We start from the raw sequence: 13,038 nt of genomic DNA, 5'->3' as shown, positions 1-13,038 counted from the left end.
CTAAAAATGGCTTCAGTTACAACTGAGCAAGGGCCCCAGATGGGCAGAGCACTGCCCCTTAATGGGCTTGCCTGGTGGATCTGAGTCTAGATGCATGCAGAAGTCTGTCTCCGCCTCCCCTCCTCCCACTAAATTAAAAAAAAAAAAAAAGGAATAACATAGTATTGGATTGAGTCCATGTGAATATAAATAATTAAATAAATGAGAAGAAATATTTTTCTTATAGAATTCCAAATAATAAACATACACACACACTGCCCTCCAGGAGGTAGAGCTAAATCCCCACTCCCCTGAGTAAGGGTTGCACTTACTTTGAAAAAACAGCAATGCGGAAAGGAATTAACAGTAACTTCACAGTGGAGAAACCTGGCAGACAATACCTTTGAGCAAGTGATGTAATGTGGGGATCATTTACCTACAAGGTGAGTGAGAAGGGCACTTCACCTCTGTGGTCTTCTTTGCAAAAACCTGTTACCCTAATGTAACCACGAGAACGTGAAACAAATCCAAACTGATGTTCTACAACATACCTCCATACATCTCAGAACTGTCAGGGTCATGAAAAACAAAAGGAACACTGAGAAACCATCACAGACCACAAGAGACCAAGAAGAAATGACAACTAAATGCAGTGCAGCATTCTGGACTGGACCTTGAACAGAAAAGGCCATTAACAGACAAGTGAGTTAATGTTAACATACCAGTGCTGGTTTCTTAGTTTTGACAGCATACCAGTTATATAAAAGTAAAACTAAATGGGGGAGGGCTGCACACTGGAAACGAATATAACATTGTATATAAACTGTAAATGAAAAATAAAAATTATTTAAAAGAACATCAGGGGTAAACTGAAATTGGGTGAGGGGAAATGAAAACTCTCTTGGACTACCATTACAATTCCAAAAATAAGAATTAAAAAAGAAAATTTCAAAGATCCACATCAAATATGTAGAAGCATCCAGTTTCCAAATAAAAGACCTGCTGCAAGTTTTCAGTACTATTAGCCAGCAGCATCTAACTTGCAGCCAATGCTGACGTTCCCTCCTTCATAAGTAAGTGTTCTATACTCAGAAGCAGTACCTCTAATCCCAACTGGCCACTTTTCTTAAGTCCTTTAGGTGAAACGATGATCAGGAAACAAAAGTCTGAACAAGCTGACATAAATAATGTGAAGTTTTTATGACTACCTGTGAATAAAGGCATTTCAAAGATTTGGAATCTAGTTCATTTTACCAGATATTTAAGTCCCCAAAGGAGTTTTAAAATAAACAGAAATAGATTCAAGGACTTTAAAAGACAAACCTTGCCAGTATCACATGTTCTCATTAAATGAGTAAGAATTTCTGAGTATGATAGAGTTTGCTTTTAAAAAAAAAATCTACATTAAAAAAAGCAGTTGTTTGACATAAACTGGCACATGTGAGTAAAAGGAGTTAATGTTAAGATTTATAATGAGATACCTTAATATCTAATATTAATTTGATATTTAACATTAAATGTTTAAACCAAGATTGTCTTTGGCAAACCAGGATGTATGGTCATCCTAGTTATAAGACTTCATTTTGAGACACACTGTTACATTGTCATAGAGGAAATATTATGTGGCCTACTTCCTACTAATTAAAATTTTAATAAAAAAATCCAAAATATAAGTCACATTCTGAATTTTACAAGACAGTAAAAAGTGGTAAAATGAGGTACCTATTTGGTTTACAAAAACCTAAGCTATTATTATTAATATGTATAGAGAAATATGCCATAAACATAAAAAATGATTTAAAAGTTCTATAATTTTAAGTTACTTCACACTGTAGATATGCACATATGGACATAAATGATTTAAATGTCTCTACATGTGCAGATTTTAAATTTGGAGTCATACTATGTGCAAAAATTGGAGCTAAAGAATGGCTGCTCAAAAACAAAATCTCTCAGTTGGTTAGAGCATCGTCCTGATACACTAGGGTGGCAGGTTCAATCCCCAGCCAGAGCACATACAAGAATCAACTCATCAATGTTTCTTTCTCTCTCTCTCTCTCTCTCTCTCTCTCTTTCTTTCTTTCTCCCTCTTTCCCTCCCTCCTTTCCTTCCTCTCACTCTAAAAGCAATTAATAAAAAAAAATTTTTTTAAAGAAACCCTCCCCAAAAGATGGTTAAATCAGTAAACAGCTTATCCAAAAAACATTTAAAATAGAAGACATTTAATTTTCAGTTTAATATGATAATCCATAGTTAATGACAAGATAAATTTTTATTAATAAAACATCTATTTTCTCAGTCAAGTTAATAGATGCTTTACTAAATTGACACACTGGAAGTGTCTAAGGTTTTTCTGAAACTTTTACAATAGATAAAATTAGGCTAGCCTGGAAGATTTCAGAATATAAAGTCACAGTAAATACAACCCCCTAGTGTTGACCTTCATTGCTATACACTCCAAAAATGATGTCTCTCTGACCAAAAGCAAATCAAATCCAAAACCCCTACAAAAATGAAAATCTAGCACAAATGAATTAAGATTCAGTAGTTTAAATAACATTGGTAAATTCTATCTTACTCATGCAACATACATCTCAGGATTGAATTACAATGTAACTAATTAACTATACAATATTTTAAATATAAAACCAAAAGTGTTATTTCAAATCTGAGCCAATGTCATAAAGGACTTATCCATCTAACTCAATTAACGGACTAAGCATTTTTTAGTACTATTTTTATATTAATAGCCAATTAATTCCCCCTTCTAACAACTTAGTACACTTACTTATTCTACAGAGCGAGGTTTCAAAAAAATCCTTCTACCTTTCATTTTTAAGAATATTCTATAGATCCAAAATAGACTACAGGAAAAACAATGAAAAAAATCTCTTGTTACCTTTAGAACTACTGAACTCTACACTCAAGTCACAATACCAAGTTTTGAAAATTGAAAAAAAAGTGGGAAGAGGCAATATAAAAACACCTAAAATGTAGAAGAAATTAGACTAGTTTAGTTTTGTTTGATATCTTCTTTAATAAGACATTACAACACACAACTGAGCCCCCGGTGTGTCAGTTAAACGGGGGGAGTAGATCCATACGAAGGCAAATGGAAACAAGTTTAATTTTAACCCCATTCCTTTTGGCAACTAATGGAAATACAGAATACAAACGGACCAATTCTCTCTCACTGTATTTCATCAAGTCTTTGAAGACACTGTAACAGTTTGCTGTGATCTGTTAGAGAATCTTCAAATTAAATAATGAGCATGTTTAAGAATTTGAATTTTCCCCTTATAGCAGATTTAGCTCAAACACAATAAAAAGGGGATTGTTCTAATAATCCTCACACAGAGGATGAGAATTAATGTCTTATGCAATATCAGTGCAGCTATTCCCATCACTGAGATGTAAGTATTGTATGTCTTCAGCTGCTTATAAAAAGGGTGAACTATAAGAACAAAAAGCTTTTATTCTGAAATAGTCAATAAAACAAATGAAAAAAAATTAAACTGAAACTTCTGAATGGTTTTTAAATGATTTGTTACTAAATAAAAACATACATATGCTCAAAGCACTTTGAAAAACCTTTAAATTGTAATTTAACCAGAACTTCTATAATACCCACCACAAGCAATTAGGCAAATTCTAATGTTCTGGTAATCAACATATAAGGAAACAACATATTAAATCTGAAACTTAAGAAATTAAATACATGAAAAAAATCATTATTTTAAAATAATAGCACAAGAATAGGAATTGCTAAGAAACTATCACCACTCAAGGTTTTTCTTGGAAATATATCTTACTTTAAACTTATAGTGAAGACAAACAAGGTGAATATGCACAGAATATGCAGAGCTACAAAACAAATGCAGTGATGAGTTACAGCAGAAAGAGGGAATGCATTTTTAATCCACAGGATCAGATTCGTGGTTCTAAACAATTACCAGGAAATACTTGAGTGTTCTTCCTATTATATTAACTTTAGAATTTAAACTGAGTTACAGCAGTTTCACTAGTAAAGTTAATAGCTAAGAAAAGCAAATTAGAAGAACCCTAATGTGAGTCTCCCTTAACTGGGCAGGATTTACCTCATCCATCAGAACCAACCCACTTCCCCATCCTTGGAACCAAATGGCCTTCTTTAATACTTTTCTAGTTCAGACAGAAGTCATACTGTACACAGTCTTTGATTTTAGGAACCAGCACAAAGTAAACTCCTAAAATCAATGACTCAAAAAGGAAAGAAGGGAGAAGGCTCTGGGAATTAACCCAGCCACAAGAGTCATCCCAATCTTCCTGTTAACACAAAATCTCTTCTAGAATTGGTTAAATCATTACTAACTTCCAAAATCTCCTTCATAATTATGAATTTCAATTGAAAATTAAAGAACTTGAAGAATTTTCAAAGATTCCAGCATAATTTATAAAAGATAAATCTTTACCAGTTCACGAATGTTCCATCATATTTTGTAATAAATGAATAGGCTTACTGATTATTACATTATGGCGTATACTTCAGAACCTAGTTTTCAGAAGGGCTCACTAATGATCCAACCGCTTTAGAAATTTATCACTTATCTACAGGGTATACCTGGCTGAAGCTATAGCCAAGTCATATAGCAAGTTGAAATATTCCAACCTCAAACACAGAAAACAATCAGGGGGCAATGACACATGATCGCAATACACTAAGGCAGCAGGTAAGTCATTCTTCACCTAGATCAGCGCTGCCAATAATATCGTGTACATAAATTTAATGAATGAGTCTGCTCTAGTTTAACTAATGAACCTGCCACTGAGCTGAAAGGGAGATAAGAATTGCGCTTGCAATTCTAGCTGATGAATTCATTAGATTTTCATAAGGCAAATAATGTGGAAAGTTAGAACAGAATTTCTAGAACCACTTATCCTGTGATGTTGTAAAATCAAAGTACTACTTTATTAAATGAGTTATTTTACACAATATGAACATCAATATAATTACAATTGTAAAAAATTTTTTATAACAAGGATGGACTGATTTTCAGATTTCCAAATTAGAGTCAACTGTACATTTACACAGAATTGTCTTTGCATGAAGCCCAAAAGGGAACAGCATAAAAATGAGTGTTTCTGTAGCCCCTTTATTTTTGCTGATCAACAGTTTGTTAGAAAAGCAGCTGCAGGTTTGTTACCTAAGGTCTGAGACAGTAGAAGAGTCAAAGGTGTCATGAATTCACCTATAAAACATAAGCAAAATTTTCTGTGAAGGTAAGCACTGCACAAATGCAACTTATATATATTTCATACGTCTAAGAAAAAAAACACAATGTGCCTAAGCTATCAAATTTGTCTGATAGCTCTGTCAACAGGATTTTATAAACAGAACTCTAATTTACTTAAAAAAAAATTCTCACACGACTACCACCATCACAACCATTCAGGAGAAAAAAAACCCATCCACACAGAAAGTATAAACTGATTATTTTCAAGCAACTACCAAGTTTATACAATGCCCTACATTTTGCCATATATTTTAATGCACTCAGCCACTCTGCTAAGCACTGTGAAGTCAATACCTACAAAGGGCACTCAGGAACATTGTTCTGCATCTCTTCTCTGAGCAAGACCCTCAATACCTTTGTAATAGTCATTTTCTTTAAGCTGACAAGTCTCTTCCATTCTTAGACATGAGTTGGCCAACATCCCTTCATCCCCCCCCCCCCCCCAGTTGGCTACAGTAATAAATAAAACTCTTATGCAGTTAGAAATTTCTATTTTAGGATATGGTCTTGGAAACTGGACTTTTAAAAATTGTAAAATTAAACATTAACTTAGAAAAGGGAAGCAATAAAGTCTCAGCTAGAAGGTAAAAATTAATTTCACAATCAGAGAAGACAATTTTGTTCTTAAATACAACCTTAACAAATCAAAAGAAAAAAGGTCCATCACCTACCTGTAAACAACTTTATGCCTGAACATCAGCCAATTCTGGAGGGAGTGGAGTCTTAGGGTGCTTGCTCTCAAAGTGCTGCTTGAAGGTCTTAGGGTCTGGCATTTGTGTCTAATGGAAAAAAATGTACAAAAAAGGAGTTAGACCTTATTCATAAAAATGTGTAAACTTTAAAAATCCTGAGCCTGCTTATGATAGACCACTGCAAAACACTTTTAAATTTCTACAACTTAGTAGCTGGCTGGAATATAAAAAATGACCATGTAATAATGAAATTTCTAACATATTCCAACATTTCACATAGGGGTAAATCCCAGAGAAAGTATTCTGCTTATCTGACTAACCGCAAATAGGCAGCTTATATATTATTATGTTAAGCATATTATCAGAATTTTCACTAAACCTTCATAGTAGTCTTAAATTAGTTCCCATCCTCCTCATTTTACGTAAGGAAACTAAACCCAAGAGCTTAATTTGCCCAAGACCTACACTTTAACCAAGTACTAGATACTGCAGCTCTCAAATACATTATATTGACTTACCTAGGCAAGAATCTTCAATTATTTAGAACATTCAATTAAACAAAACATAAAATTTTTCAGTTTTTGAGTCTTTGAATATGTGAACTACTCTAGTACTTTTAAATCAAAGTATTTCTTCATCAGTAATTCAATCTATTTTACTTTTACTCAGCTAATGAAATGGCTCAATTTCATTATTTTGAGTGTATCAAAGCTCAATTTGAACAAGATATTTAACCTAACAGATCTTTTTTCTTTCTCTTTTATGTAGTTAGGAACTTCTATTTCACAGTAATAACTTCAATAGATAATTAATCCAGGAATCATGTCTTATCAAGATCTCTTCCCATCCAAACCACCAATCCTTCTCAGGTATAGGGTCTTGAAAAAAAATTAATACATATTATATATATCTATATGAGACCAACCTCACTATGTATTTTCCCTTTGAAACTTCTGTGCATTAACTTCAAGGTTGCTGAGCTTAAACAACAGGCAAGAAAAAGACTGGCCTAAAAAACTGAGTAAGTTTTGTCCAGAGGGTGGACTCTGGAGCTAAAACCACCTGGGTTTAGATCCCAGCTCTTCTATGTACCAGTTGAGTAACTCTGTGCAAGTTATCTAATCTCCATATCTCAATTTATTCTTCTGTAAAATGAACATAATAAAAGCACTCATTTCATTGCGTTGTGTGGATTCATGTGCTCATACATGTAAAATACCTGAATCAGTGCCTAGGGCACATGGTAAGCACTCAACAGCAGCTGCTATAATTATTCTTCAAATCTTATAAACACACATTAATTCTAGTAAAAGTCCTCAATATGAACAAACTCTATACAATTTTATAGACACTTTATGGACTTAGTGAAAGAAAAAAATCCAACTGTATAACAAGAGTTTTATTCACAGGTATCTTACGTAGTTCTAAACTAAGAGTGTAGATCACGCTTCTTTACAAAATTCAAACTGTGTTGTTTTCCCTTAAGGAGGCATCTTTATTCTCCCTGAGAAAAGGGACTTCACTTTGTTCAATTCTTTCTACAACACCTGGAAAACTGCCTGGTCACAGGAGTCACTGAGTAAATTATTTGTTGAAGGAAGAAAGATGGAGTCCTAAAATAACCAGCTCTCAAATCTACTACTTTAAGTAAAGCATTTATTTGCCACGACTGCAAAATTTTAACCTATAAAAACCGATATCTACTCTAATTAAAAAAAAAAATTGTTCACGAGAAAGCTATTTCTTTCCATTTCCCTTACCCTACAGACAGTGCAGGTATATATTAAGGCAGCTTTGGCAGCAGCCTTTTGGTCATGTCCTTGTTTCTTCTTTTGTCCAGCTTGCTTTTTGGCATTTTTCTGCTGAGACTGAATCTTCTGCTGTCCACGAGCCATATCTAAAAACAGAAGTTGAGGCATTAAAGTGATTTATTTACTCTAATGCAGAGCAATCTAAACATGATAACGATCTTAGAGTTGACGGCTTAAATTCTATAGAAACAGTTGTGGATCAAAATGTACGGGTTTTCAAATCCTCACATACAATGCCACTAGAGAATAAACTGGTACAACCACTGTGGAAAACTGACCGTAGTTGTTTTACACTATAACCTAGTAATTCCACATTGGTACATATCCAACAGAAATGCAAATGTATGTACACCAAAAGACACAGTCCAAGAATGTCCAGAGCATCCGTTTTCAAAACTGGAAATAATCCCAATGTCTATTAATAGTAAAATCCCAACCTGGAAAATACCCAAATGCCTATTAGTAAAATGGATATATAACTTGTATATTTATACAATGAAATACTATGCAGCCTTCAAAAAGAAGAAACTATGTTATAAGTAACAACAGACAACATCTCAGTATTAAAAGAAAGCAGCCCAATACAAAGAAGATGTTGTATAAAGTTCAAAACAGGCAAAGCTAATGTGGAAGGTAGTGACTGGGAAGAAAGGGAATAAGGGGAGTGCTAATAATGTTCTCTATCTTTACTGAGTAATGGTCATACAGAATCTGGGTAATGGTTGTACAGGTGTACAGGTGCATACACTTGTAAAAATTAATGAGCTATAAACCTAAGATTTTTGCAGTTCATATATGTAATTTTTAAGAGTTTACCAAAAAAAAAAAAAAAAAAAAAAAAAAAAAAGGCTAGCCTCCTTCCCCAATTATTTGTTTGGTCACTCTGCAAAGGTACTTTACCCTTCCAGTATTCACTGTTGTGATCTAACTTGAGGAGAAATAAGAGCTGTCATCTAATGCCTCTAAAGGAGATCACAAGAACAATGGGAACTGTTCTCTTAAATACTTAAGTTTCATAAAACTACTGTACTATTCTAAATCTTAAAAACTGGTCTTTGCAGGATTGCTGGGCAAATTATTAAATATGAGTATGTTAGTTCCCAGTTGAGAAAATAAACCTTGTAAAAAGGGCAAGGGCACTATATAAAAATGAAAAATACCACTTTCTACTACTGGTGAATGATAAATTTTAAACTTTTAAACCATTGCAGGACATGAACATACAATGGGTCTACCTCAACTTCACCAGAAAGGAGTGCTGGCTTTTTTTCTGACTGGAACCCTAACTAGTTAATGGACACAAGGGTCAAAACATTTCATAGAAACACCTAAACTTCTCCCACAAAGAAAAGGGAAAACTGAAAATATATAAGTTCCCTCTAGCATTAAACACTGAACTGGAAGTCAAATAAAATATAGAGGAGAATCACTGCTTTTCTAGGAAGCCAGTTAGATATTTTAACAAATTACAAAAATGTTCAGTATGTTAGACTAATATAAGAAAACTCCCACCAAATAATGGTAAATGTTACCAGATGTGTTAGTCCTTGAAGATTAAACTTCCATTCCGACTTTTTTAAAATAAAATTCCAAGCCAATGGAATTTTTAAAGTACATTTAAGTCCAAAGGTTATGGCAAACTTACAGACCATTTCCATAGAAACGGATTTGGATACTTATATATTATTTGGACTATCTTACTCTAGTCAGGTAGTCAATCTTTACGTATCTAAATGTAACGTCTCAGTGTCAGTACCTTATGTTAGAATACTCAGTCCTCTCATGCCTCTGAACTCTTCCATGCAATGTATGCGATGTCAATACACTGACTGTGTGGGTTAACCTTTGAATTGCTTGACATTATTAAAAAAATACATAAAATGGCAGGCAACTAATTACATAAGTTTCTTTGATATCTAGAAGTTATTAGCTATTTTGATGACACTTTCAGGCAGTAATCTGTACAAAGCAGTGTCATAAGATACAAATTATTTTTTAACTTTTGTATTTAAGATCTCTCTTAAAATATATTACACAATCGATTTAACCCATTTTCCATTGTAACTAAAAACTAAACAAAACAAGCCATAAAAGCTTTAATAAATAGTGGCCTTTTCTTATTTTTAAAAGAAAGCTTAATATCACCAGGTAAAGAAAATGGAACCAAACAGTCTAAATTCGCGGGGGATAGGCCCCTAACTTCTAACAATATACTGCATGGATTTCCTTTCTAAAAGCAGAAATGAAAACGAACAAACCACCTGCTTTTGGACAGTTCAGTTCAGGGCTTGCTCTCAGGCCAGTCGAACTTTCTACAAAATCTTAAGCATAGCTGCTCCTTGATTAAACGCGAGAAACTTGAGGGGCAAGAACTCATTTACAAACACCTAAAAGCTGGGTTTTAATATAACTCATTCAGTGTGGGTTTTCGAAGGGGCTGCAAAGAGGGAAGTAGTAAACAGTTCTTTTAAAATGAGGAGCTCTTGCAGGAGGCAACAAGTAAGCACTGCCCCAAGACTCTCTTAAAACCAAAACCAGAATAAGAGATTTTGGGTCCAGGGAGTCGGATCGTTCTCCATAACCATCTGAAACGAAGAGGTCCGTGCAGTGATCAACATGCTGACCCCAGTTTTTAACTACATCCTTTTGGGGAGAGGAGAATATGGAAATACAAGGACCACGGTCTATTATACGCAGCACTTCACTGACCTCAGCCGCAGGCTAGCCCACCTTCTTTCCCAAACCGGCCTCAACCGCCTCGGGGAGCCCCCTCTCCTCTCCTGCCACGGAGGGCCACACAGTCCCCACCTACCCTCTACTCCTCACCGACCCCGGCCCGAGACGCGCCTCCTGGAGGCCTTGGCTGCCCGAAACCGGGCCCTTCCGCAACGGGGAGCCCGGCGTCGAGAAACCGACCAGCTGCTGTCGCCAAGGGGTAAGGTTACCGCTCAGCTCCCGCGGCCGGCCTGCGACCCGGCCACCTGCAGGGCCTGGCAGGCGCCCGAGCTTCCCCTCCCTCCCGCGGCCCGCGCCCAGGCAGGACCAGTCCGGCCGCCCCTGGGGAGGCGGGGAGGGCAGGTGACCCCGAGAGACCCGCGGCGACCCCGCGGCGACCCCACGGCCCCCGCCGGCGAGCGCCCACCCCGGCTCCCCAGCGCCCTGAGATGTCAACGCCGCCCCCACAGCCGCTCACCGGGGCCGGGACAGTCTTGCGTCAGTGAGACCGCGCAGCGCGAAGGGGCCGGGGGAGGTGGCCGGAGGGAGAGGAAAGGGGAGCGCGGCCGGCACCACTTCGGTCTCCTCCACCCGCCAAGGAGGGTAAAGAGGAGAGCTGGGAAGCACAACAGCCCGCGCCGCGCGCCGCCGCCGCCTCAGTCTTGGAAAAGGCCACTAAGCCTCGTGCCCGCGCACGCCGCACGGCTCCCCCACTCGCCCAGTGCCCGCCCGCTCCTCGTAGCCCCCGCCCCCTCGTCTTCCTGCTGCGGGCTCCTCCGTCCCGCCCGCTCGCACGCCTGCGCCTTTTCCGGTCGCGCCGGCCAATGGCAGCGCTTCCCTATTACATAAGCGCGAGGGGGCGGGGCTGGGCGGCGAGGGCCAGCCCTACGAGAGACCCAGCGGGGGCCCTCGCCCTCCGGCCGGCGCCCCTCCCCTTCTGTGCCCTCCCCTCCCCTGCTGCGCGATCTATCTGGGCCCCCTCGGCGGGGCCCTGGGATCCGGGAGGTCTGCGTCCTGGCAGTTGACCGCCTGCAGCTTCTTTCATAAGTCGGTTGCTCGCTCACTTACTCGGTGGTGGCCAGGCGTCAGACCCCGCGTCCCTTCTCATGCACCGCCGCCGGTGGAACCCGGAGAGGAGCGCCAGCGCCGGGGCTACATGGGTCATCCACTGGGGAGTCCGCCACCCGCGCTCGCTGTAGTCACCATGCCCAGTGAGGCGGGGAGGCCTTGAATAGGGTCGAGCAGCCATTGTTCTCGCATCAGGAGCCCTTTACCTCATTCCCTCGGGAACTGGTTATTCCACCAATCTGAGGTTTTAGTGCAGAGGTAGTCAACTTTTTTATACCTACTGCCCACTTTTGTATCTCTGTTAGTAGTAACGTTTTCTAACCGCCCACCGGTGGTGATTTATAAAGCAGGGAAGTAACTTTATAAAATTTATAAAGCAGAGTTACAGCAAGTTAAAGCATATAATAATAATTACTTACCAAGTACTTTATGTCGGATTTTTGCTGTTTGGCAGAATAAATCTTTATAAAACAACTTACTATAGTTAAAAGTACCTTTTTATTTATACTTTGGTTGCTCTGGTATCACCCACCATGAAAGCTGGAACGCCCACTAGTGGGCAGTAGGGACCAGGTTGACTACCACTGTTAGTGAGTTCAACATGAAGCCTGACAGCTTCAGTGAAAACCGTTGGCGAGGCCTTCCTGACTGGTTTAGGCTGCCTACTAACAACATGCTGAGTTACTAATAATTGGGAGAATGACTGATTTTTTTTGTCTTGATTTACAGGCCCTGACATTTGACTTCCAGTACCTACCAAGAGCTATGGTGATTGTAAAAAATATTCTATTTGCTGACTTATCTGGAAATGACATTTGAGACAGTGGCTTTTTCTGCACATATATACACATTGGTTTGTAACTAGCTCTAAAAACAGCGAAAAAAAGGGGCAGCTTTCGCATTTGATATTCTCAGCTTGCCCATAGCCTCCACTCTCCCAGATTTGCCTGTCAGTGCCGAGGAAACATTAGTTAAATATAAATACAACCCAAATTACCTGGACTGGGGTATATACTAGATACCACAGAATTGTTTAAAATAGCTAGGAAGGCATCAGCTGCATATTGCTTTTGGGTGGCATGCAGTGGTCTGGTTGTTGGTTCCTACCTTTTCATCTCCTTCCAGCTCTTCCCATGTGCACTTTTTACACCCTTCTTCCCATACTGTAGTTTTAAATTACATGTTTAAATTTTATTAATATCTCTCCAGGACTCAAATGTAAGCTCATTTTCATTACTGTTTACCCAGTGTCTAGACATGTGTTAAACATCGTGGGCATTAAATAGATATTGAGGGAATTGGATGTGTCTAAAGAAAGCAGGACTTTTCTTGATATATCATGAAGCTTATAGCTTAATCATTAATGGTCACCATAACCATAATAATTGTATTCACTTGGCTAGCAGGAGGTGGATGAAATACTTGGAGAACCTATAGAGGGGAAAATCCAAAGAGCTCTTGTGTGTATAGCCATGAATGAGAGTGGACAGTGGAAAGGGA

At 38.2% G+C, this 13,038-nt stretch overlaps 1 protein-coding gene across 5 annotated transcripts in view; it reads right to left on the bottom strand.

Moving 5' to 3' along the window:
• ZNF706 (zinc finger protein 706) overlaps window positions 1–13,038 on the bottom strand; it is a 90,973-nt gene that overhangs the window by 47,168 nt on the left and 30,767 nt on the right. Inside the window, exons 1-4 of one of the 5 annotated variants that reach the window (XR_010730225.1) lie at window positions 10,949–11,215; window positions 7,705–7,841; window positions 5,924–6,031; window positions 5,163–5,207 (exon numbers count right to left, since the gene is read on the bottom strand). Coding sequence is in view for 3 of the 5 variants with exons in the window: in XM_066265935.1 (XP_066122032.1) it covers window positions 5,936–6,031; window positions 7,705–7,839 (231 nt within the window). In the remaining 2 variants the exon portion in view is untranslated. Of the gene's footprint in view, window positions 1–3,905; window positions 5,208–5,923; window positions 6,032–7,704; window positions 7,842–10,567; window positions 10,717–10,948; window positions 11,217–13,038 lie in introns of those variants that run through there. The other 4 variants (XM_066265935.1, XM_066265937.1, XR_010730226.1 and 1 more) reach the window with 4 other exon arrangements.

Source organism: Saccopteryx bilineata, chromosome 3 (genome assembly GCF_036850765.1).
Source record: "Saccopteryx bilineata isolate mSacBil1 chromosome 3, mSacBil1_pri_phased_curated, whole genome shotgun sequence".
In the NCBI taxonomy this organism is placed as follows: Eukaryota; Metazoa; Chordata; class Mammalia; order Chiroptera; family Emballonuridae; genus Saccopteryx; species Saccopteryx bilineata.
The sequence above is the reverse complement of the archived record's forward strand: the minus strand, read 5'-3'. Positions and strand labels throughout refer to the sequence as shown.